The 22,431-nt window shown below is 38.5% G+C and overlaps 1 protein-coding gene and 1 long non-coding RNA gene across 5 annotated transcripts in view; both read right to left on the bottom strand.

The window, feature by feature from the left end:
• LOC135102860 (uncharacterized) overlaps positions 1 to 22,431 on the bottom strand; it is a 195,846-nt gene that overhangs the window by 88,370 nt on the left and 85,045 nt on the right. For 3 of the 4 annotated variants that reach the window (XR_010269804.1, XR_010269802.1, XR_010269801.1), the window contains exon 3: positions 3,161 to 3,369. This is a non-coding gene — a long non-coding RNA (uncharacterized LOC135102860). Of the gene's footprint in view, positions 1 to 1,930; positions 2,925 to 3,160; positions 3,370 to 22,431 lie in introns of those variants that run through there. The other variant, XR_010269803.1, reaches the window with a different exon arrangement.
• LOC135103170 (uncharacterized protein DDB_G0271670-like) lies at positions 11,831 to 12,748 on the bottom strand (the record flags this gene model as incomplete). Its single annotated transcript, XM_064009263.1, has 1 exon — positions 11,831 to 12,748. A coding segment is annotated over one exon (918 nt), but the record flags the coding sequence as incomplete, so codon positions are not given.

Below are 22,431 nucleotides of genomic sequence, written 5' to 3' on the forward strand. Positions count from 1 at the left end.
TTGGCTTCCGCATGTAGCTGCTTCCATTAATGGATCTGTGAATTCGTCAACGGGAAAGACTCCTCACTATATTGTGTTTGGCGAAGAGAAACGTCTCCCTTACGACATACTAGTAGCCCAACGTGCGAGAAAGACTGCAGGCTTCACGCGCGGAGATGATTAGTCGGCAATACAGTACAGCCACGCCTGTGTCCCTTGGTATTGGTGACACTGTCTTTAAGGCCTCATCTCTGCGTCAGTCTAAATTAGAGCCTAAATTTTCCGGCCCTTTTCTCATTACAGAGAGCCTTTCTGGTAATAAATTATTATTATTTTCTTTTTTTATCCAAATCTTATTATTTCAGAAGTTGTCCATGTTGACAGGCTGAAGAAGGCTCGGGTCCCCACCTCCTCTTCTTCTGCTTCTCCAGTGCCTCAGTCTCCACCTGTCTCTCACACTTCTGTTCATCCTGTCCCTACACATTCCTATCATCTCCGCAGTAGGATTATGTAATTTATATTTTTTTTGGACCCCATTTTATATTTATCATGTACTTTTTGTTTCTCTCTTTTTGGTGTCCCGTGGGTTTGTCTGTTTTGTTGTGCCCTGGGAGGGATTGTTATTTTTATGCCTGATGTTAGGATTACATTGATTACTGTTTTTGTGCTGTCCTGCAGCGATATTTCTTTTTATCCTGCAGGAGGGATATTTTCATAACATTTTTGTTTGTTCATATCACTATTATGTCCTTTTATTGTATCATCTCGTGTGTCTTATCCATATCCATATCCATGTATTTTTCATTGTTATTATTATTCTATTTTGTGTTATTTTCTGAAATTTTGTTTGTTCTACTTCTTTGTTCTTCAGTCAGTGGGCGGCCTCTGGGCCATTAAGGTTCACTCTGTACTTGGCAGTTTTGTTATTATAGGGGGAGATATTTTACGCAGTGTTTGCTGTTATCCCTGGATTTGGACATTACCACATGTGCTAGCTCAACACCCTAGCACAACACAAACACATAGATAGACAGATAGTTTATTGACAACGGCAATTTTACGCACCTTAAATAATGAAGTTAACCTGAAAATTACACATGACAATCCCAGTACCTATTATTGAAAAATATAGATAGCTATAAATCTGTAGTTCATAATGTTATATCATACCATGTCTTAATATCAATACATTCAAATAAATTAAATATTAGGAATCTTGTCACAAAAATAAATGAATAAATAAGTAAATAGATAATAGTTATACGTTTCTACGATTTCTCTCTCTCTCTCTCTCTCTCTCTCTCTCTCTCTCTCTCTCTCTCTCTCTCTCTCTCTCTCTCTCTCACACACACACACACACGTAGGAGTCCCCTAAGGTCATCCCCTGGGCTATCTTCCCTGCCTCGTCCCCCTCCCTCTCCCCCTTCCCCTTCCTTCCCCTCCCCTGGTGCCTCCTTGCTTCTCTCTCACGAGTTGCCTGAAGGGAGTGGTGAGGGAAAGTGGGAAGGGACTCAGGGAGGAGACCGAGGAAGGAGGGGAGAGGGAGACTGGACAAAAGCTGGAATGCAAGGGGGGTGAGGGAGAAGACAAGGGGATGGGTGAGGGGAGTGAAGACGTGGGAGGGGGAAGGCAAGGGTGGAATGGGTGAGGGAGTTCAGGGGAGGTGAGGGGGAAACCAAGGGGGTGCGAGAGGGGAATCGGGGGTGAGGGGAGTCAGAGGGGTGAGGGGGAGGGGTGACTGGAATGCGCCACCAACCTCTTGGAAAATCTTAGTAGCATGAAAACCTGTATTTCTTTATATTTCGGAAAATTTCATAAAATCTGCAGCAAAGGAATTCCTACTTGTTCGTTGTTTGTTTTTTTTCTCTGATATTTTCGTCGTCAACCTGAGCTTTGCTTTATATATTATTTTTAGTCTTTAGGATATTTTCTTGAAGCATTTCAGTTGAAGTTCTTCGTGTGTGTGTGTGTGTGTGTGTGTGTGTGTGTGTGTGTGTGTGTGTGTGTGTGTGTGTGTGTGTGTGTGTGTGTGTAATTCTTATATTTGTATTTCGCGTTTTAGAAATGGTTTTTATTTTGTCACAGTGTTTTATAAGGTGCAATTTCGTTTCAGTAATTTGATCAGTAATTTGATCATATAGTATTATGCAACTTTTACATTACTCTTTGCTTTCAGACTGTTACATGGCTGTTTTAGTGCGTCCTGTTCATTAAAGGGAGTATATCTCGTTGGACCATTGTTCTAATTTAAATTCTGACGCTGATACCCATGTAATGCTGCTGTCGTCAATAAACTAAACGTAACCAAACTCTCTGTGTCTGTCTCGCTTCCAGCTCGTCCTTCCCTTCACCCATTCTCTTCCTACAGACATCATACTCTCTCTCCTCGACTCTCTGTACTCCTTTTCCTCTCCCTCAATTTTTCACCTGGCTACATCTCCCTTCATCCTCCGCCACACACAGCCCCTTCACCACCTGTCCTTCCTCCCCATCTCAGCCATCCAGTAAACTACCTATCCACGATTTTCTTCCTTCACTGATCGTATCTCTGTCTGTCTGTCTGTCTGTCTGTCTGTCTGTCTGTCTGTCTGTCTGTCTGTCTGTCTGTCTGTCTCTCTCTGTCTCTCTCTCTCTCTCTCTCTCTCTCTCTCTCTCTCTCTCTCTCTCTCTCTCTCTCTCCTCCAATAATCCTGCATCCTTCACTTCCTTCTCAACACGATTCCACAATGTTCCCTCTATTTCTTTTCCTTCTTTAGTTTTCTCCTCTTCCTCCTCATCTTCTTCCTCCTCCTCCCCCTTTTCCTCCTCTGCCTCCTCCTCACACCTGCAGTCTCCCACCAAGAAGACGAAGATTGGCCACGAATTGTCACACTTTATAACGAAAAGACACAACCGCATCCGTGAATCACTGCGTCCACTGCTGATGGGGTTGGGGCGGGGAGTGGCTGACGGGGTGACGTAAGGCAGAGATGGTAAAGGAAGAGGAAGAGAAATGAGATATATAAAGTACCTGAAATCTCCATCATTCCACGCAGTCTTAACTTAGCGACGAGAAACGGGTATAACAGTCGAAGAGAAAGATTAACACAATGGGAAATATAAGCGAAATGAACAAAGAATAACAAATAATGAAGCCAGAGAGACGTGAAGCATACAGCACGCTACCTGTCATACTCATTACCATTCCCTCACATTTCCTCACTCGGTTCTCCTCTAATCCTATTTTTTCCCTTTCAGTGTATGCATCTCGCCGCATTGTACAACATCGCACTGGATCTTTGTGGCGCCAAGCAGGTGAGTGTGTCAGACAGGTACACGTCAACGGGTGAGGAATGGCAACACTTACAGGTACAGGTGAGAGTGTAGCCAGACTTCTTCAGATCCTTCAGGCTGTAAAAACACAAGTGAATTAAAAAAATAATAAAATTGATAAGTAAATAAAATAATAGAATTAGATGATAATATATAAATCAGTGGAAATAAATTACAAATAAAGACTAATTAGCTGACTGACAGACTGACTAACCAACTGATTAACCACGTAACTATCTAACTAATTAACTAGCTAACTAACTAAGCAACAAACTAAATAAGTAGATAAATAAATGAATAACCAACTAAATAAAATAAAACAGATAAATAAAGAAAATGAAAAAAAAAATTGCATTACAAAACTTCACTTCCAGTAAACTACACATCTCTGTCAACTGAACAACACCTTACACTTTGAAGAAAACGAGAACATTATGATAAACTAAGATAAAAAGTAAGATAAAAAGAGAAAAAAAGGAAGACCTAAAGTAGAAAATCAAGCTGAAAACGTTACCTCCCCCTCCTCTCTCTCTCTCTCTCTCTCTCTCTCTCTCTCTCTCTCTCTCTCTCTCTCTCTCTCTCACCTATTACACCGCCTCACTTCCGTTTATCTTTTTTTATTTTTTTATTTTTTTCCGTGGCGCCGTGGTCGGGAGCGGCGGAAGACTGATGGTCGGGAATGAGAGGCAGCGGTGAGCGGTGCCAAGGAGCGTCCCCAGACAATCAGGTGAGAAAAGTGTATCAATAAGAGAAGGTGTGGCCGCGACGTGTGCAAATGATACTGACTCGAGGCCAGGAATCGGGGGAGAGGAAATGAAGGACGAAAGGGGGAGCAGGAGGAGGAGGAGGAGGAGGAGGAGGAGGAGGAGGAGGAGGAGGAGGAGGAGGAGGAGGAGGAGAAGGAGGAGGAGGAGGAGGCGAAATAGAGAGGAAGTAAGGGAGAAAATTTGTTTGGGCCAGTTGCAAGGAGGAAGGAAAGGAGGAAAGAGAAGAAGCAAAGACAAGACTAAAGGACACGAATAGGAAGAGACAAAGGATTGAAAAGGAAGAGAGAGAGAGAGAGAGAGAGAGAGAGAGAGAGAGAGAGAGAGAGAGAGAGAGAGAGAGAGAGAGAGAGAGAGAGAGAGAGAGAGAGAGAGAGAGAGAGAGAGAGAGAGAGAGAGAGAGAGAGAGAATGTCAAGAAAGATATTGACTGAAGGAGAGAAACTGGCAGAAAGAAAGAAAGAAAGAAAGAAAGAAAGAAAGAAGTAAATATTCAGTCATGTCAGGAAGAAAGATGTTGGAGAGATGGAGGGAAGGAGGCATAATTTGGAAGGAAAGGTGGGGAGGGAAGATGAGAGAAGTAGGGTGGATGGGGAGGTGAAAGAGAAGGCATAGGTGGGGAAGAAAGGAGGAAAGGTGGAGATATGATGGGGAGGGAAGGAGAGAAGGAGATATGGAGGGGTGGGGAGGAGTGGAGGGAAAGTGAAGGGGAGATGAAAGGATGGGGAGAAGATAAGGAAATTTGAAGGAGGTAGGGTTGGGTGGAAAGGAGGAAAGTGAACGTGGAGGATGAAGGGGAGGGGAGCAGGGAATGGGAGAAGCTGGAGGTATGATGGGGTGGGAGAGGGGAGAGTTGAGGAGGAGGGGAGGGTGCCTGTGGCGGGGTAGGGGTTGAGTTCCGGCTCGTGGTGGGAAAGTGGCGGGATTTGCATCTCAAATACCTGTCTTTGCTTTGACTCTTTCACTCCATCACTCATTTTCTCTCTCTCTCTCTCTCTCTCTCTCTCTCTCTCTCTCTCTCTCTCTCTCTCTCTCTCTCTCTCTCTCTCTGTCTGTCTCTCTGAAAATAAAGTCAAATGTGTGGTGTCGACGTAAATGAAACACACACACACACACACACACACACACACACACACACACACACACACACACACACACACACACACACACGGTCCTATCAACATCCTAATGAACCGGAACCAGAGAGAGACATTTATGCACGAATATATTTACATAGAGAGAGAGAGAGAGAGAGAGAGAGAGAGAGAGAGAGAGAGAGAGAGAGAGAGAGAGAGAGAGAGAGAGAGAGAGAGAGAGAGAGAGAGAGAGAGAGAGAGAGAGAGAGAGAGTGTTGAACCACACTTATTGTTCACGTTCACAGCAATAAAATAAATAAATAAATAAAATATTTCTTCTTTCACGACAAATAGGAAAATGAATCTGGTCACGTATGAAAAAGACAAGAGTAACACGGATAAGAACAAGACGTAATATATTTGTAGTTTAATAAAAAAATAAAATAAAAACGTAATCTAATCAGGAAGAAAAGAACAATGAAATAAACAAATAAATAAATAAGAGATATGAAATAAATAAGTAAATATATAAAAAAAAAGACATTACCTTTTCGCCTTCCAAGACAATAGCTTTACCACAAACTCCCCGCCAATCATCTATAACAGTTCTATTCTCCTTGGTGATGGCGTTTCTCCAAACCTCAACTTCCCCGTGACTGGCTGCCCGTCTACCTCCTACACCTCCTCCTCCTCCCCCTGTCAGTCTGTTACTACCACCGCCCCTCCGCTGCCACACGCACGCGGAACACTCACCGGCTCCTGTCTGTTTTAATCTGAATCCTTATATAAAGCTGTGTTTATATATATACCCATCAAGTATTGTTTTTATATTTACTATGTCTTATTTTGTATCATCTGTTTGATTCTCAGTATGCGTGTTTGTGATTTTTTTCATTATTCAAGTCATCTTTGTTTTATTTTAATTTTTTTTTTATCTTGAGTATGTTTTACTTTATTATTCCATTCAGTTTTCTATTTTTTTCTTCTTTTTATACCTAGAGCAGGTATTTTTTTATTGTTTAACTCAGATTTGTTTACTTTCTTTTTCTGATTTGAATGTTTTTTTCATTATTCAACATGGCTTTCTATTTTTTTTATTTTTTTGCCTTGAATATATATATATATATATATATATATATATATATATATATATATATATATATATATATATATATATATATATATATATATATATATATATATATATATATATATATATATATATTGTTTAACTTTGTTTTCTTTCTTTGTTTTCGACCTAAAGTATGTGTTTTTTCATTATTCAACTCAACTTTTTATCTATCTTTTCCTCTGTCTTTTTTTCCCTACTACAATCGTACCACTCTTATCACTAATTGCATTTACTAATTACCCGGGATTCCAGTAACTCTTTTTCTGTTCATCACATTTAAAATTTCAATCACCGGAGTGAATAGTCGCACACATTAATTTACCGGGGCATTCACTCATTTTTATTCTTCTTTCATTAGTCAGTGTGTTAATTTCCTGGTGCCGAGAGCCGCGATTATGCCACAAGAAATGAGGAGGCTAAGGGAGCGTTTATGTCTGCATGGGAGAGTGGCAGTCTAGGAATGGCAGCAGAAAGCAAGGTAGACACAAAACTTTCAAGGGAAGGATGAGACTAAGACGCGTGTTCGGAAACTTTTCTCTCATTAGCACAACTTTCATAAGCCACGGAGACGATTAACCATGTTCTTAAGGGTATTTTTCCTCCACTGCCTTGTTAGATTTTCACTAGGATCACGAGAACACTCCTGAAAACCCGAACAATTTCGAATGAAGCCTGTTTAGCACTGCAGACACCTTGTTCAGTTGTCACTAGACTCACGAAAACACTACCTTATTCAGTTGTCACTAGAATCACGAAAACACTCTTGAAACAACTCCAACTAAAGCCTGTTTCTCATTGGTGGTGCAGGCATCTTGTTCAACTGTCACTAGAATCCCGAACACTCTGAAAAACCTGAATAATTCCCACTACATCCTGTCAAATAAAGGAGCAAAACGTGAACCCTTTAATATAACAACACGGACGGCGAGGTGTTGTAGGGATGGCTTGGAATAGATGGGCAATTAGATCGTGAGTGGCGATGGTTAATGATGATGATGATGATGATGATGTGTCAGTGAGGAAAGGATGGGGAGGGAAAGGTGGAGTGACGAGTGAGTGAAGCACACTGAGGATGAAGTGAGAGGGTGTGAGAGAAACAAGTGGGGAAATGAAATGAAATGAAGTGAACATGTGAGCGTGAGATGAAAATAAAGTCTATATGTCCCTGTATTAGTGGAACAGTGCCCTCCTCCTTCTCCTCCTCCTCCATTACTTCCCCACTACATCCATTATCATGAACACTGTTTTTCCCTCTTTTTTTTTTACTCTCTCCTCTCTTTCTCCTCCACCTTTTCTCTCCTAATATCTGCACCACCTCTCTTTCATCCTATCCTTCTCCGAACTCAATCCATCTTTTCTCCACACCTTCCTCCTCCTCCTCCTCCTTCTCCTCCTCCTTCCAAGTAATAGCCTGACACATGCCCCGCCACACAACGAAAGCAGGACGCGATGATGAAGAGCCATGATGAAGGTACAGGACATTCCAGGAAGGCCATTGACGTGGTGAGCTCTCTCTCTCTCTCTCTCTCTCTCTCTCTCTCTCTCTCTCTCTCTCTCTCTCTCTCACTGGGTACACTAAATACACCAATTAAGAAGTAAAATAATAGATCCATGATACAAGTGAGCTATCGAAGTAATTGAAGTTATTAGAGTAATGGAATAAAGAAACGAAACGATTACTTAACAAAATTCTCGCGACACAAATGGCAGCGTTTACCAACGATCAAATAAACTTTCAATACAGGAGCAAGTGACTCGAGGAATTCCAGGCGAGCTGTTCAAGTAGGTAAAGTAGAGCAAGTATTTCCAAGTAACTCAAATGGACTTCCAGAAACACTCCAGGACACACACACTCATCGCGGGGACTCAGGGATACTCAGAAGTGCTCTTAAGGTAAACAAACTTAAAATGAGGTTAAGTAGAGCCTCGGGAAACCCAAATGAAGTGTTATGAACACTTGAAGTGCCACGGTCTTCTCTTCTTTCGGTCCACTATCAACTCAGCCCACTGTGTACCAACCCGGCCTATCCAATACCCATCATATATGATGAAGACAATTATATACTTTGCATCAAGTAATGAACTTTATTAGGTAAACTTATATAGAGCTGTAGATGTTAAGAGTAAATTAATTAACTAATTTACAAAAAAATGCTTAAGAATAAAAAAAATACACAAATAGAAATCTATATTAATTGTAAAAAGTTAAACTTTTAGAGCTCTATACATTTCACCGACAATTCAACAACAATAATCTCCTATCCTTTCATTTCCTGTGTCCGCGCAAATTTTCTCAAAGATATTTTTTACGATGTTCTGAATGTTTATAAGGGAAATTCCATAGCAATGCAAGGATTAAACCAAAACACACACCGTAAATGAGAAATGAAGACACCAAGATACTGAAGCGAATGCACAACTACAGGAAAGACAGAAAGCCACAGAGACCTTTCAGTGACCACCAAGGAACATGATATCACATATGAGACGTCTGTACAAAAGAGACGAATGGGAGGAGAGTAAAGATGAGGGAAATAAACAGACAGATGGACAGATAAAGAAATAAACAGATAGATGCTTATTGACTCGGCTTACATTTTAATTACAATGTCAATTAAACTTATGTATACAATAAGTTGTATGAACTTTTTCTAATAAATTAACTGTAGTCCATATATATACATAAAAAAAAAAAACTACACAATTAATATGCCTACGTCAAACTTACTGGTGAAGACTTAATGAACTATATTTATGTCCTGAATCATGTGGCAAGTTACATCAGGTGAAAATTTGCAGGAAAGAGTAAGAGAGGAGCAGGATAAACAAGGCAGAGGGTAGAGTCCTGAGTCCCACGCCACAGCGAACCATTCCTGTCAACTCCCAGCACCACTACACTGTCCACTCTCACTCTCTCACACCAGGTTACTGCTGAGGGGAAAGGGAGAGGAGGAAGTGCAAGGTTTTAGAAAAGAGAAAGGAAGGGGAGGAAGTCAAAATTAAGGGCAGAGAGAGAGAGAGAGAGAGAGAGAGAGAGAGAGAGAGAGAGAGAGAGAGAGAGAGAGAGAGAGAGAGAGAGAGAGAGAGAGACTAGACACAACAATTGGAAGCTTACACTAATCCTGCACAATTCCATATTTCAGAACCTTTTAGAGTGGTATCCAGCCCCCTTCCCTCCCTCCACTTAACATTCAATTCTCCGTGCCCCCTCCCTTTTCCCCTTCTCCCTTCCCCCTCTTCCCTTTCCCTCACCACAAATAATAATAATAAAAAAAAGGCATGAAATTCTCACACGTGGCATCACCTGAATTTTTCTTTTTTCTTTTCTATCTGCAAATTCTGAACGATATTGAAACACAAGCTGCACGACGCATTGCCTTTGTTTTAACGGGAATTTCGTGAAGCAATTTCTATCACCAGGAATTAAGGAAAATGAAGGGGATGATTGAATGTTACAGGTTACACTTATCTATTTCCTTTTTTTTTTTTTTTTTTCAAGTAATTCTTTAATGTTTTTTTTCTTTCTTTGCTAATGCTGCTAGTTAATTGTATGAAAGTCAGTCATTCAGTTTCTCTCTCTCTCTCTCTCTCTCTCTCTCTCTGATGGCATTTCAACGGAACGTAATTAAACTAAACGTACGTGTGTGTGTGTGTGTGTGTGTGTGTGTGTGTGTGTGTGAGGAAGGACAGAGACGGCAGGAAGGAAGGAGGGACGGAGAGAAGGACAAGGGAGACAGGGGACGGAAGGAAACTGGAGGGGAGGAGGGAGGGAAGGAGAGAGGGAAGAACGAAGGAAGAAGACAAGGAGGGAAGAGGGAGAGTGAAGGACGAACGAGGGAGTGGCGGAAGAAGAGATAAGAAGGAAAAAAGGAGATACACACACACACACACACACACACACACACACACACACACACACAGAGAGAGAGAGAGAGAGAGAGAGAGAGAGAGAGAGAGAGAGAGAGAGAGAGAGAGAGAGAGAGAGAGAGAGAGAGAGAGAGAGAGAGAGAGAGAGAGAGAGAGAGAGAACGTTTAAAATTCTGTTCATTTGCTTTATGGATGAAAAAAAGAAGAGGGAGAGGAGGAAAATTGATTGATTGATTAATTAATTGATTTAAGGCATCGCAACATCGCGGCCATATGACGAGGCTGGAAAACGTGCAAAGCAACAAAGACGGCAGGTTAAAATATTGGTATTAAAAACAATATGAAGGCATGATAAAAAAAAATCACTAAAAATATGAATAAATGAAAGGAAATGGGGTGAACTAACGAAAACTCAATGGATACAAAATGAGACGGTTGGTATTTCAGTGTATTAATTTAAAGTGAAGGGGGAGGGAGGGGGGTGCCGACTCCACGAACCCAAAATAGTACGTCTAGAGTTCTGCGTTTCGTACCGAAGACACACTGACTCCACTGAAAGCTTAGAAAAGAGGAAAAGCAGGTGACGAGAAGGAGAGAGACGAGAAGAAACAAATGAGGAGGAAGAACACAAGGGAAGAAAACGGGGTCAAGGTAATGGAGGAGAAGAAGAGGAAGTGGAGAGAGAAAGTAAAAATAATGAAAGAGAAAGAGTAATGGAAGAAGAGGAGGAGGAGGAGGAGAAGGAGGAAAATGGTTGAGAGTTTCCTCCTTTCTTCCTCGGTCGCTACCTGAAGAGATGAGAAAATAAACAACATATGAAAAAAAGTGCCGTAGGGAAATAATAAATAAATAAATAAATAAAATACATAAGGAATGAAAAAAGAAAAATAGAAAAAAAAACTTGTCACTACAAAGTTAGATGAAATGAGACAGAAAGGAAGAGAGAGACAAATAGATAGATAGATAGATAGATAGATAGATAGATAGATAGATAGAGAGAGAGAGAGAGAGAGAGAGAGAGAGAGAGAGAGAGAGAGAGAGAGAGAGAGAGAGAGAGAGAGAGAGAGAGAGAGAGAGAGAGAGGGAAGGGGTAAAGCTTTCCCCTGCCTCGTCATTCGCCGGAAAACTCCCAAAACACGTGGACGCAAAAGTGATTTATTATTTTTTCAATATCGTAAAAGATTTTCCACAGTGAGAGAGAGAGAGAGAGAGAGAGAGAGAGAGAGAGAGAGAGAGAGAGAGAGAGAGAGAGAGAGAGAGAGAGAGAGACCCACGAATTTTCTTTAAAAAGTTTGAAGAAAATAATGATGAGGATGATAGAGGAGGAGGAGGAGGAGGAGGAGGAGGAGGAGGAGGAGGAGGAGGAGGAGGAGGAGGAGGAGGAGGAGGAGAAGAGGAGGAGGAGGAGGAGGAGGAGGAGGAGGAGGAGGAGGAGGAGGAGGAGGAGGAGGAGGAGGAGGAGGATGACAAAAAAACAACGAGGACGAGGAGGCAGATAATGGTAGAGAAAAAAAAAAGGACGATGGTAAGAGATAGCAAAAGGTGATGAAAATGACGGAAAAGGCAGTAACGACGACGACGACGACGACGAGGAGGAACAGGAGGAAGAGAAGGAGGAAGAGAAGGAGGAAGGGGGGTTAAAGAGGGAATACAAAAAGAGGAAAAAGCAGCAGCAAACTTTTTGGCCCATGTGAGGGTGCTTTATGAAGAAGAAGAAGAAGAAGAAGAAGAAGAAGAAGAAGAAGAAGAAAAAGAAGAAGAAAAAGAAGAAGAAAAAGAAAAAGAAAAAGAAAAAGAAAAAGAAAAAGAAGAAGAAAAAGAAGAAGAAAAAGAAGAAGAAGAAGAAGAAGAAGAAGAAGAAGAAGAAAAAGAAGAAGAAGAAGAAGAAGAAGAAGAAGAAGAAGAAGAAGAAGAAGAAGAAGAAGAAGAAGAAGAAGAAGAAGAAGAAGAAGAAGAAGAAGAAGAAGAAGAAGAAGAAGAAGAAGAAGAAGAAGAAGAAGAAGAAGAAGAAGAAGAAGAAGAAGAAGAAGAAGAAGAAGAAGAAGAAGAAGAAGAAGAAGAAGAAGAAGAAGAAGAAGAAGAAGAAGAAGAAGAAGAAGAAGAAGAAGAAGAAGAAGAAGAAGAAGAAGAAGAAGAAGAAGAAGAAGAAGAAGAAGAAGAAGAAGAAGAAGAAGAAGAAGAAGAAGAAGAAGAAGAAGAAGAAGAAGAAGAAGAAGAAGAAGAAGAAGAAGAAGAAGAAGAAGAAGAAGAAGAAGAAGAAGAAGAAGAAGAAGAAGAAGAAGAAGAAGAAGAAGAAGAAGAAGAAGAAGAAGAAGAAGAAGAAGAAGAAGAAGAAGAAGAAGAAGAAGAAGAAGAAGAAGAAGAAGAAGAAGAAGAAGAAGAAGAAGAAGAAGAAGAAGAAGAAGAAGAAGAAGAAGAAGAAGAAGAAGAAGAAGAAGAAGAAGAAGAAGAAGAAGAAGAAGAAGAAGAAGAAGAAGAAGAAGAAGAAGAAGAAGAAGAAGAAGAAGAAGAAGAAGAAGAAGAAGAAGAAGAAGAAGAAGAAGAAGAAGAAGAAGAAGAAGAAGAAGAAGAAGAAGAAGAAGAAGAAGAAGAAGAAGAAGAAGAAGAAGAAGAAGAAGAAGAAGAAGAAGAAGAAGAAGAAGAAGAAGAAGAAGAAGAAGAAGAAGAAGAAGAAGAAGAAGAAGAAGAAGAAGAAGAAGAAGAAGAAGAAGAAGGTCAAGAACATGAAGGAGACACCAAAGCGTCAAGATTCGTACAGCTTCTCTCACTATCAGAAAGCTAAATAACTTTCTCTTTCCTAATAAACTTTTTCCCTCACGTAAGCTTCCTTTTTGCTCCTTCATTGTAAACTTTATCCGACTCTGCTCCTTCTCATCTTCCTCAATAGACAGAAAAGGACGGAGTCTGGAGACTATAAGAACACAGCAACATGTAATAAGACCTACACGCCTACACGTGGCAGGCCTTGAAGGCAGGAAGAGGAAGACACACAGAAAGAGACGCTCCCAAACTCTGGGAGGCAACTCCTTGAGGGACGAGAGAAGAATACAAGGGGCTTCAAGTTAACTGCCGAGAAATCAGTTGAAAATTATGTAATTAAATTACTTGAGGAGCAATGGATGGGATGATGGAAGGAAAGAGTTCAGTATGTTTTAAACAGGACAGCCACGTGTAGGCCTGATGGCTGCTTGCTGCTTCCCTCCTTTTATGTTCTTATATGTGAATTATCTGTCTTTCCACCAGTGCAAGGTATATAAGAGTTATCTGCCTTTACCGGTGCAAGGTACAGTTCTGTCATTCTGTCGTTATTTCTAGACACAAAATAGGTAACTGGAAGGACCTGTCAGAAATGCCTAATTTAACGACCCCAACCATATCATTTTTACGTTAAGCATATGAATGAGTTTACTTTTGTATATATATGGCTTTTGCACATATATGGCTAGTAAGCAATTTACATTAAATTGAACTGAATTGAAATGAGAGAGAGAGAGAGAGAGAGAGAGAGAGAGAGAGAGAGAGAGAGAGAGAGAGAGAGAGAGAGAGAGAGAGAGAGAGAGAGAGAGAGAGAGAGAGAGAGAGAGAGAGTGGAGGGAGGGGAGAAAGGAAGAGGGAAGGGGTTCAGGGAGAGGAGAGGTTGGAGTTAGTGAAGGGGCCGGCGGCGCTGATTGGCTGACTGCTTGGAGCGGCGGCTCGGCAGCTGGGAATACTGTTCACACTTCAGGGTAGATACATAAGGCCTGAACCTTCTAGTGACTGGCTTCTCAGTAAGTACCAAAGATGACACCCGCCAAGGACAGCAAAACTTCAGGAGCAATGGAGCAGCAGTCTCCCAACAAGGCACAAAAGCGCAAGACAGATTTACCCTCACGCCGCGAGGAGTGTCCTGCCATGGTTATCATCAAGAAGCGCAAGCACAGCGTCGGCCCGCCTGACCTGCAGACCAGCGGGTCTGTGGCAGGCAACACGCGGAAGAGGCCGGCGACTGACGTGGCGGTGTGTGAATCTTGTCCCTCCGTCGTGAAGAGGCGCAAGATTCCCTCACCGCCACAACACGAAGAACTTACCGCCGTGACTGAGAAGTGCATGCACAGTAATGACCGAGCAGCAGGCGACACCAGCGTAACGACGTCCAGCTGCAACAAGAAACGATCCGCATCTGAATCTTCGCCTCGCTCCGCCAAGAGGCGCAAGATTCCTTCTCAGTCACCAAATGAACAAACTGCTGCCGTCATTAAGAAACGCGAGAATACAACTCAAGAAGCAGCAGGCGAGAACAGCGTAACCGTGTCTAACTACAACAAAAAACGATCCGCATCTGAATCTTCGCCTCACTCCGAAAAGAGGCGCAAGATTCATGACACGCCATCATCTTCAAAAGCCTCACAGCCATTTAGCGTGGACCAGAACACTAAAACGAAGGAAGACAAGGAGCGACGTGCCAAGCCAAAAGAACTTATCCGGAAGAAGTTGGACACAGCGCGGCTCCTTCACCAGCGGGGCGTCCGTCTCTTCAAGAAGAGTGAAGTCAGGGACATCACCAGCCTGGGCACCAAGCTGTTGGGTTCGGGCAGCTACGGCTCGTGCCACCTCGCCGTCGATCCCAACACGAGGCAGTCACTTGTCATCAAGAAGTTCCCGCGTGACGGACTTGACGATCTCGCCACCGAGGCCACAAACCTGCACGCTCTGCGGCTTCCCGGCGTGCAGCGACTGTTGGGCGTGTGCGTCTCCACGCGACAGATGATCACTAGTTTTGCCGGAACCACCTTGCCCAAGTACTTCCTGACCCGGCCTTCCTTCGCCGACGCCATCAGCGTCTTCCTGCAGATCTCAAGAACACTACAGCAGATGCTCGACAAAGGCTTTTCTCATAACGACATTAAGGGAGACAACATCTGCGTTCAGGTGGATAGTAACGCCCCTAAGGCGACCATCATTGATCTCGGCCTCGCCCGGCGGGTCGGCACCACCGAGATCTACGAGTACACGTCAGACACGGAGTCGTACTCCTGGCTGGCGCCGGAACTGCTCCTGCACACCCACCCGTGCGGCGAGGCCTCCGACGTGTACAGCGTGGCCCAGCTGCTGGAGGAGGAGCTGCTCTCCGGGAACACGCGAGTCCAGAGACATCACATGGCCGCCCTCACACGCTGGATACTACGTGCCCAGAAACTCAATCCACGTAAGCGCCCCCGCCTCGCTGCGCTCATCGACCTGCTGCAGCAGTTACACAAGGAGGCGACGCGGGACACGAAGGAGTGAGAAGCCTGGTGTGTGACCCGGACAGACTCTGGCGGTGACGTGATTTAATGAATGGTTTACGCAATGTTTTGTTAAGGGTCCCATAGACGTTACGACCGCTGGATCCTACCGCCGGGATCATAAACAAATCTCACCGTGGATGAAGTATCGCACCACCGGAAGTCGAGGAGTTAGCGGCCCGATCAGAATCTGCCACCACCAATATCCTGGTTGAAGTTTGAACGTGTTTGGCATTGTCGTACGTTAACCTTCAGTTCTGAAGTAACATTCACAGCGTGAAGATGACGGCGACGTCCGCAGATAAATAGTTTTGGGCCGATTTCGTTGAAGTTTAAGAAGAATAACCTTGTCAATGGAAGGTGAAAATTAAAGATTGAAGCGACAAGGGTGAAGGGAATGCAGCATATGACATTTTGTTAGAGAATTTACAAGGAAAGGATGCAACGGCCACTCCAGACTGTATCGCTAAAGAAATACACAACCCCAAGAATTTCTTTCGAAAAGAACTTAAGAATATTGCAGAATGCATCAGCTAGAGCTGGTGATGTCTACACGCCATGTCTGTGGTACACGACTTGCTGCCACTCCTCAACCCGTGTGTTTCTTCGTCTCTTGAGTTTCTCTAGTTTTGCTGCGACATATGCCACAACCACGGCTCAGGGACCACAGTCTTCATCGTCACCGCTGAGCAGAGAGGCCATGTCAGTACTGTCACGTCTCGAGAGAACTCAAGTAAAAGTGAACGTCTATGGGCAAGGGTGAGGCCGGAGTCAGCTGGAACGTGATCTGCGGTCGTAACATTTATGGTGCCCTTCATTAAAAAAAATGAACGAAATAAAAGTCAGAAGAAAAGCATGTATCAATAATTATAGGAATGGAAAATAGTAAAAGAAAAAAAAAAAGAAATAAAAACACTCCAAAAATGTATATGGGTCAGTTGGTAAAGAAATATAGAGCTATTTAAAGCTGCTGGGGAAGAATGTGTAGAGTGGATGAGGTACATTTTCAGTAATGTGTGGAAAGAGGAGAAAGTGCCCCATGACTGGCACAAAGCAATAGTATGTCCAATATATAAGAAAGGCAGTAAAACAGATTGTGCAAATTATAGAGGTATATTCCTGTTATCTCATGTTGGAAAATTATATGAAAGAATAGTTGAGAAAAGATTAAGAACCTGTGTCGAGGAGAAACTAGGAATATGGCAGTATGGTTTCAGGCCCAATAGGAGCACGACAGATCTAGTGTTCACTTTATAGATGATAATGGAGAAGAATTGGGAGTGGAACATTGATAAATATGTGGCTTTTATAGATCTGGAAAAAGCCTTTGATAGAATTAGAAGAGATTGCTTGTGGAGAGTCTTACAACATCAAGACTACGGCATAAACTCTAAACTGATACGAGTAATTAAGAGTATATATAAGAGCAGAGTCAAGAACAGAGAGCTGGAGAGTGAATGGTTTAGCATTAAGACAGGAGTGAGACAAGGGGGAGTGCTCTCTCCTTTGCTATTCATTATATACATGGACAGATGCCTGAAGGAAGTGTGTGTAAGGGAGGATAAAGAGATCACGCTGGCCTATGCAGACGATGTCGCTGTCGTGACAGGAAGCCAACAAGATCTTCAAGAGGCCATGACAAGATGGAATGATTTCTTAAATAGGGAAGGAATGAGAATGAACAAACAAAAAACAGAAATAATGAAAGTTGGCAGAATAAAGGAGGAATGTAATATTTACATAGAAAACGTTAAACTGAAGCAGACCGACAAATTTTGTTATCTGGGAGTACTTTTCGACGAGGAAAACAGACAGAATATAGAAATTTTAAATAGAATACAGAAGTACAATGCAAATGTCAGTGCATTGTATCCCATACTTAAAGATAAGAATATTCCAACAAAAGCTAAAACCATAATATTTACAACAATACTAAGACCAGTACTTCTATATGGGTCAGAAACTTGGACACTGACAACAAGAACATCTTCACAAATACAAGCAGCAGAAATGAGAGTTCTGAGAATGATCTGAGGTGTGACCAGACTTGATAGAATTAGAAATGAAGAAACCAGAGAGAGATTAGGGATAACATCTGTACTGAAGATAATTGAAAAGAACAAATTGAGATGGTATGGACATGTCCAAAGAATGGAAGATACAAGATACGCAAGGAAGTTTCTGGAATGGGTTCCTCTAGGCAGGAGGCCGGTGGGACGACCTAGGAAGCGATGGATGCAGGGAGTTGAAGAAGCTGCTGAACGAAGAGGAAGAAATCTACAAGAAATAACCAGAGATGAGGATTTCATGGATAGAGACCTTTGGAGAAGATTTGTAGAGGCCGGACACTGACAGGCATTGCCTACCTTGCGTCTGGTGAGAAAGGTGAGAAAGAAAGAAATTATGGAAAGCAAAAATAAATAAAAAAAATATTAAAAAGAATAAAAAAATTTGAAAAAATCAAAAGAAAAGTAAAAGAAAAGAAATGTCAATAAGGAAAAGAAAACTAAAATTACAGAACATGAAAACTAAGAAAAAATAAACAAAAACGAGGAAAACAAAAAAAAAGTATAGGAAAAATACGTGTTAATATGTAAAGGAAGAAAATACAAAACTTAAAAAAAAAATAAATAAATAAAAATTCTTCAAAAAGTATACGGGGTTAGTAGGTAAAGAAAGAAATAATAAGAAAAAAAAAAAACGAAAAGGAAAAAAAGAAGAAAAACGTGAAAAGAAAGAAAAATAGAAGAAAATAAAACTAATAGAAAGGAAATGTCAATAAGTAAAGAAACGAAAAAAATACAAACAACAAAAAAAAATACCAGAAAACTGAAGAGATGAAGAACAAGAAATAAAAAAAACGAGAAAAAAAACGAAAGAATGTATGTGTCAGTAAGACGATAAAAGAAAATAGAAAACCTATAAACATAAAAAAATGCAAAAGCACTAAAAAAAGAAAAAAATGTAAAGCCAAAATAGAAAAAGAAGTAAAATACAAAACATGAAAAAAGACAAAAAAAAAAAAAAAACAAGAAAAAAATATTAAGTGAAGGAAAGAAGCAGAAAACGTAAAATCATATAAAAAAAAGTTCACTTAAAATGGACCTGTGTTAATAAATAGTTAAAAATACAAAATATACATGAAAAAAACAAAGAAAAAAACAAAATTAAAATGAACAAAGCAATGTGTGAATAAGAAAAAAAAACATGAATTATACAAAGGAAATTATAAATGAAAATAAAGAAATTGTTTGTGAAAAATTTAAAAAGATACATAAAAAAATGAAACAAAAAGAAAAAAGTATATGTGCTAATTAGTAAAGACAAGAAAGTATATAATACAAAAAAAAGAAGAAAGAAGAAAAGAAAATTACAAAGTACCAAAAACTAAATAAAAAAAAATAGACAAGGAAAAATATTAAGCAAAGAAAATACAAAACATCAAAAACAAATGAAAAAAATAAAATGAAAATATATAAAATCAAAATAATAAAACTGCAAAACAGAAAAGAAAAAAAGAATAAAGAAAAGTATGAGTTTATGGGTGAAGACAAAAAAAAAAAAAAAATACAAAACAAAACAAAGAAAAAAAAAATGAAAAAAGATATATTTTTAATAAGTATAGAGAAGTAAATACAAAAAGATACATAACAGAAAAAAAACAACGCGAAAGATCGAATAATAATAAAAAAAATAATAAAACGAGGAGAAAAAAGTGTGTAAATTAGTAAGGAAAGAAAATAAAAAAAACATTAAAAATTTTATTTTATTAAAGGAAAACAAAAAAAAGAATATTTATTAAAAATAGAAATAAAAACCAAAACAAAAAAGGATGTCAGCAAATAAATAAAGAATAAACAAGAAGAAAAAAAGAAAAAAAGGAAAAAAATAATTTGGCAGTAAAAAAAATGAAAAACATGAAAAGCAAAATATCAAAAAGAATATACGCTTAAAAAAAAAATAAATAAAAAAAATAAAAAAAAATAAAACAAAACAGGAAAAAAACGAAAAGAAAAAAATCGTAAAACTTAAAATGCAAAAAAAAAAAAAAAAAAAAAATAAAAAAATGAAAAAAAGAAAATAAAGAAGGAAAACAGACTCCTCCCAGAAAAATGAACAAACGGAAAACCAAAAGAAAAAAAGTAGAAATTAAAAAAAGAAAAAAAAAACAAGAAAAAACCGGAAAAGGTTTCAATTAAAGCAGATCAAATTGAACATGAAAAAAATAGAAAATAAAAAAGAAAACAAAAATATGAGTCAAAGAATAAAGACATGAAACAAATAAAAAAAGAAAAAAAACTGTTATTAGGTAAAGAAAACATCAAAGCAAATCAAAAGAAAAGTGTTAGTAAGTAAAAAAAAAAAAATAAAAAAAATATAAAAATATAATTAATAAGAATAAATAATAAAAAAAAAACATTTATAAATAAGTAAAGGAGACAAAAAAAAATGAAGAACGTAGAAGGACAATAAAACGCAATTAAACGTAGAAGGTAAAAAAAATAATAAAAGCGAAAAGAAAAAAAAATAAAAGCAGAGAAAAGATATGGAAAAAGAAAATGAAAACTAAAAGGAAAAAGTATATCTGCCAAGTAGTAAAGAAAAGAAAATACAAAATTTCAACAACAAGAAAGAACAACAAAATAAAATTACAATGCCCTGAAAAAAAAGATGTATATATATATATATATATATATATATATATATATATATATATATATATATATATATATATATATATATATATATATATATATATATATATATTAACTAAAGGAAGAACACAAAAAAATATGAAAAATAAATAAAAAGAAAAATAGAAACAAAAACTGTATATGAATATAAAAATAAACATTATAAAACCTTAAAGAAAAAAAAAAAGAAATAACATCCCCGAAAAAGAAAGAAGTATGTGTTCATAGGTAAACACAAAAAATACAAAACATCAAAACAATAGGATAAAATAAAAATGCAAAGAAAAAAATACACATTTTTCAATAAGTATGGAAAAGGAAATACAAAAGATGTAAAAAAAAAAGAAATAAAATAAAAAAGCGAAGAAATAAAGACTAAAAGAAAAAAAGTAAGTAAATTAGTAGAGAAAAAATATAAAAAAAAACTAACAAGAAAAAAGAACACTGATTAAAAAAAGAAAAGCAAAAAATAATAAAGGATATTTCAATAAATAAAGAAAAAGGACACAAGAAAATAGAAAAGTAAAATGTTAGTAATTAAAGAAAAGCAAAAAAGCAAAGCATAAATAAAGTTTTAAGAAGAAAATGAACATAAATAAAGATATCAGAAGAACAGATCCTAAAAACCAGAGTAGAACAGCTAAAAAGAAAAAAAATGAAAAGAAAAAAATCATAATACATAAGTAAAGTGTAAAATAAAAAAAAAATGAGAAACGACAAAATTAAAGTCAAAAAGAAAAACATACAAAGCCCATCCCTGAACAGTAACAAACGAAAAACAAAAGAATAAAAGTAAAAAAACAAAAAAAAAAACAAGTGTCTGTAAGTAGAGCTAAACAAACAAAACATAAAAGAAAAAAATAACAAAATAAAGAAAGGAAGAAAGCAAAAAAAGTTAGTCAATAAGGGACAAGTAAAAATACAGTACATTGAAAAAAAAACATGAATGTGTCATTAAGTGACGAAAAAAAAAAAAAAAAAAAAAAATATATATATATATATATATATATATATATATATATATATATATATATATATATATATATATATATATATATATATATATATATATATATATATATATATATATATATATATATATATATATATATATATATATATATATATATATATATATATATATATATATATATATATATATATATATATATATATATATAAACATAAAAGGACAATGAAAAATAAAAGCGAAAAGAAGTCCATAAGTGAAGAAAATATACTAAAAAGAACAAAATGAAAACTAAAAACGGAAAAAGTATATCAATCAGTAAAAAGAAAAATACAAAACATCAAATAAAAGAAAAAAGTATCAATAAATAAGGAAAAATAACATCAAAAGAAAAAAAGTACGTTAATAATAAAAAAAATATACAAAGGATAGAAGAAAAATAAAAAAAAAGAAACGGACAAAAATTAACGAATAGCAACTTGAACTACCAAGAGACAAAGTGAAGACGGCGAGACGCGGAAACGTTTACAAACACGGGACTCGGAGGCGGAGTAAGCACAGGTCAGACACCGAAACGTTTACGATCACCGGGACTTGCAGGCGGTATCCAAGTGGAAAATATCCATAAAAATAAATAAACTACCAAAAAAAAAAAAAAAAAAACTCATGATTTTGCATTTAGTTTGGCTGAGTGTGAGAATGAGGAAGGAAGACTGATTAATTTTCCCTTGGATGGATCACTTGTAATGAGTGTATGTGCGTGTGTCTGTTCTCACTAAGCACGTCACGGTGATGCTTATGTTGACAGTCTCTGGTAGGCATTCCAGAACTAATAAGTCACCCCTTGGCGTTGAGTGTCAGTTCATTGGTGTCTTTGTGATTCTCAAGGTAAATAATCTCAGAATATCAGTTTCTCTTTGATTATCCTTCACTCTTCTTGGGGAATGTTTATTTGAAATGTGAGGAAAAAGGTACGAGAGAGAGAGAGAGAGAGAGAGAGAGAGAGAGAGAGAGAGAGAGAGAGAGAGAGAGAGAGAGAGAGAGAGAGAGAGAGAGAGAGAGAGAGAGAGAGAGAGAGAGAGAGAGAGAGAGAGAGAGAGAGAGAGCAGGGTGTAGGAGTTGCAGGGATGGAGGGAAGATTTTGGAAGGTAGATGGTGTTGGGAGGAAAGCAAGGGAGAGAAGGGGGGATAAGGTAGAAAGATGGAAAGAAAAATAGAGTAGGGAGGGAAATAGTGTATAGTGGCTGCTGGGAGAAAAGGAGTATGGGAGACGAGGGAGAGAAGAGGGAACAAGGGAGGGAAAGAAGGGAAAAAAGGAGGGGAAGGATCAGGGGTTATAAGGGAGCCCCGAGACGTGACAGGAAACAGCGGCTG

The sequence above is a fragment of the Scylla paramamosain genome, chromosome 8 (assembly GCF_035594125.1).
Source record: "Scylla paramamosain isolate STU-SP2022 chromosome 8, ASM3559412v1, whole genome shotgun sequence".
NCBI classification, from domain to species: domain Eukaryota; kingdom Metazoa; phylum Arthropoda; class Malacostraca; order Decapoda; family Portunidae; genus Scylla; species Scylla paramamosain.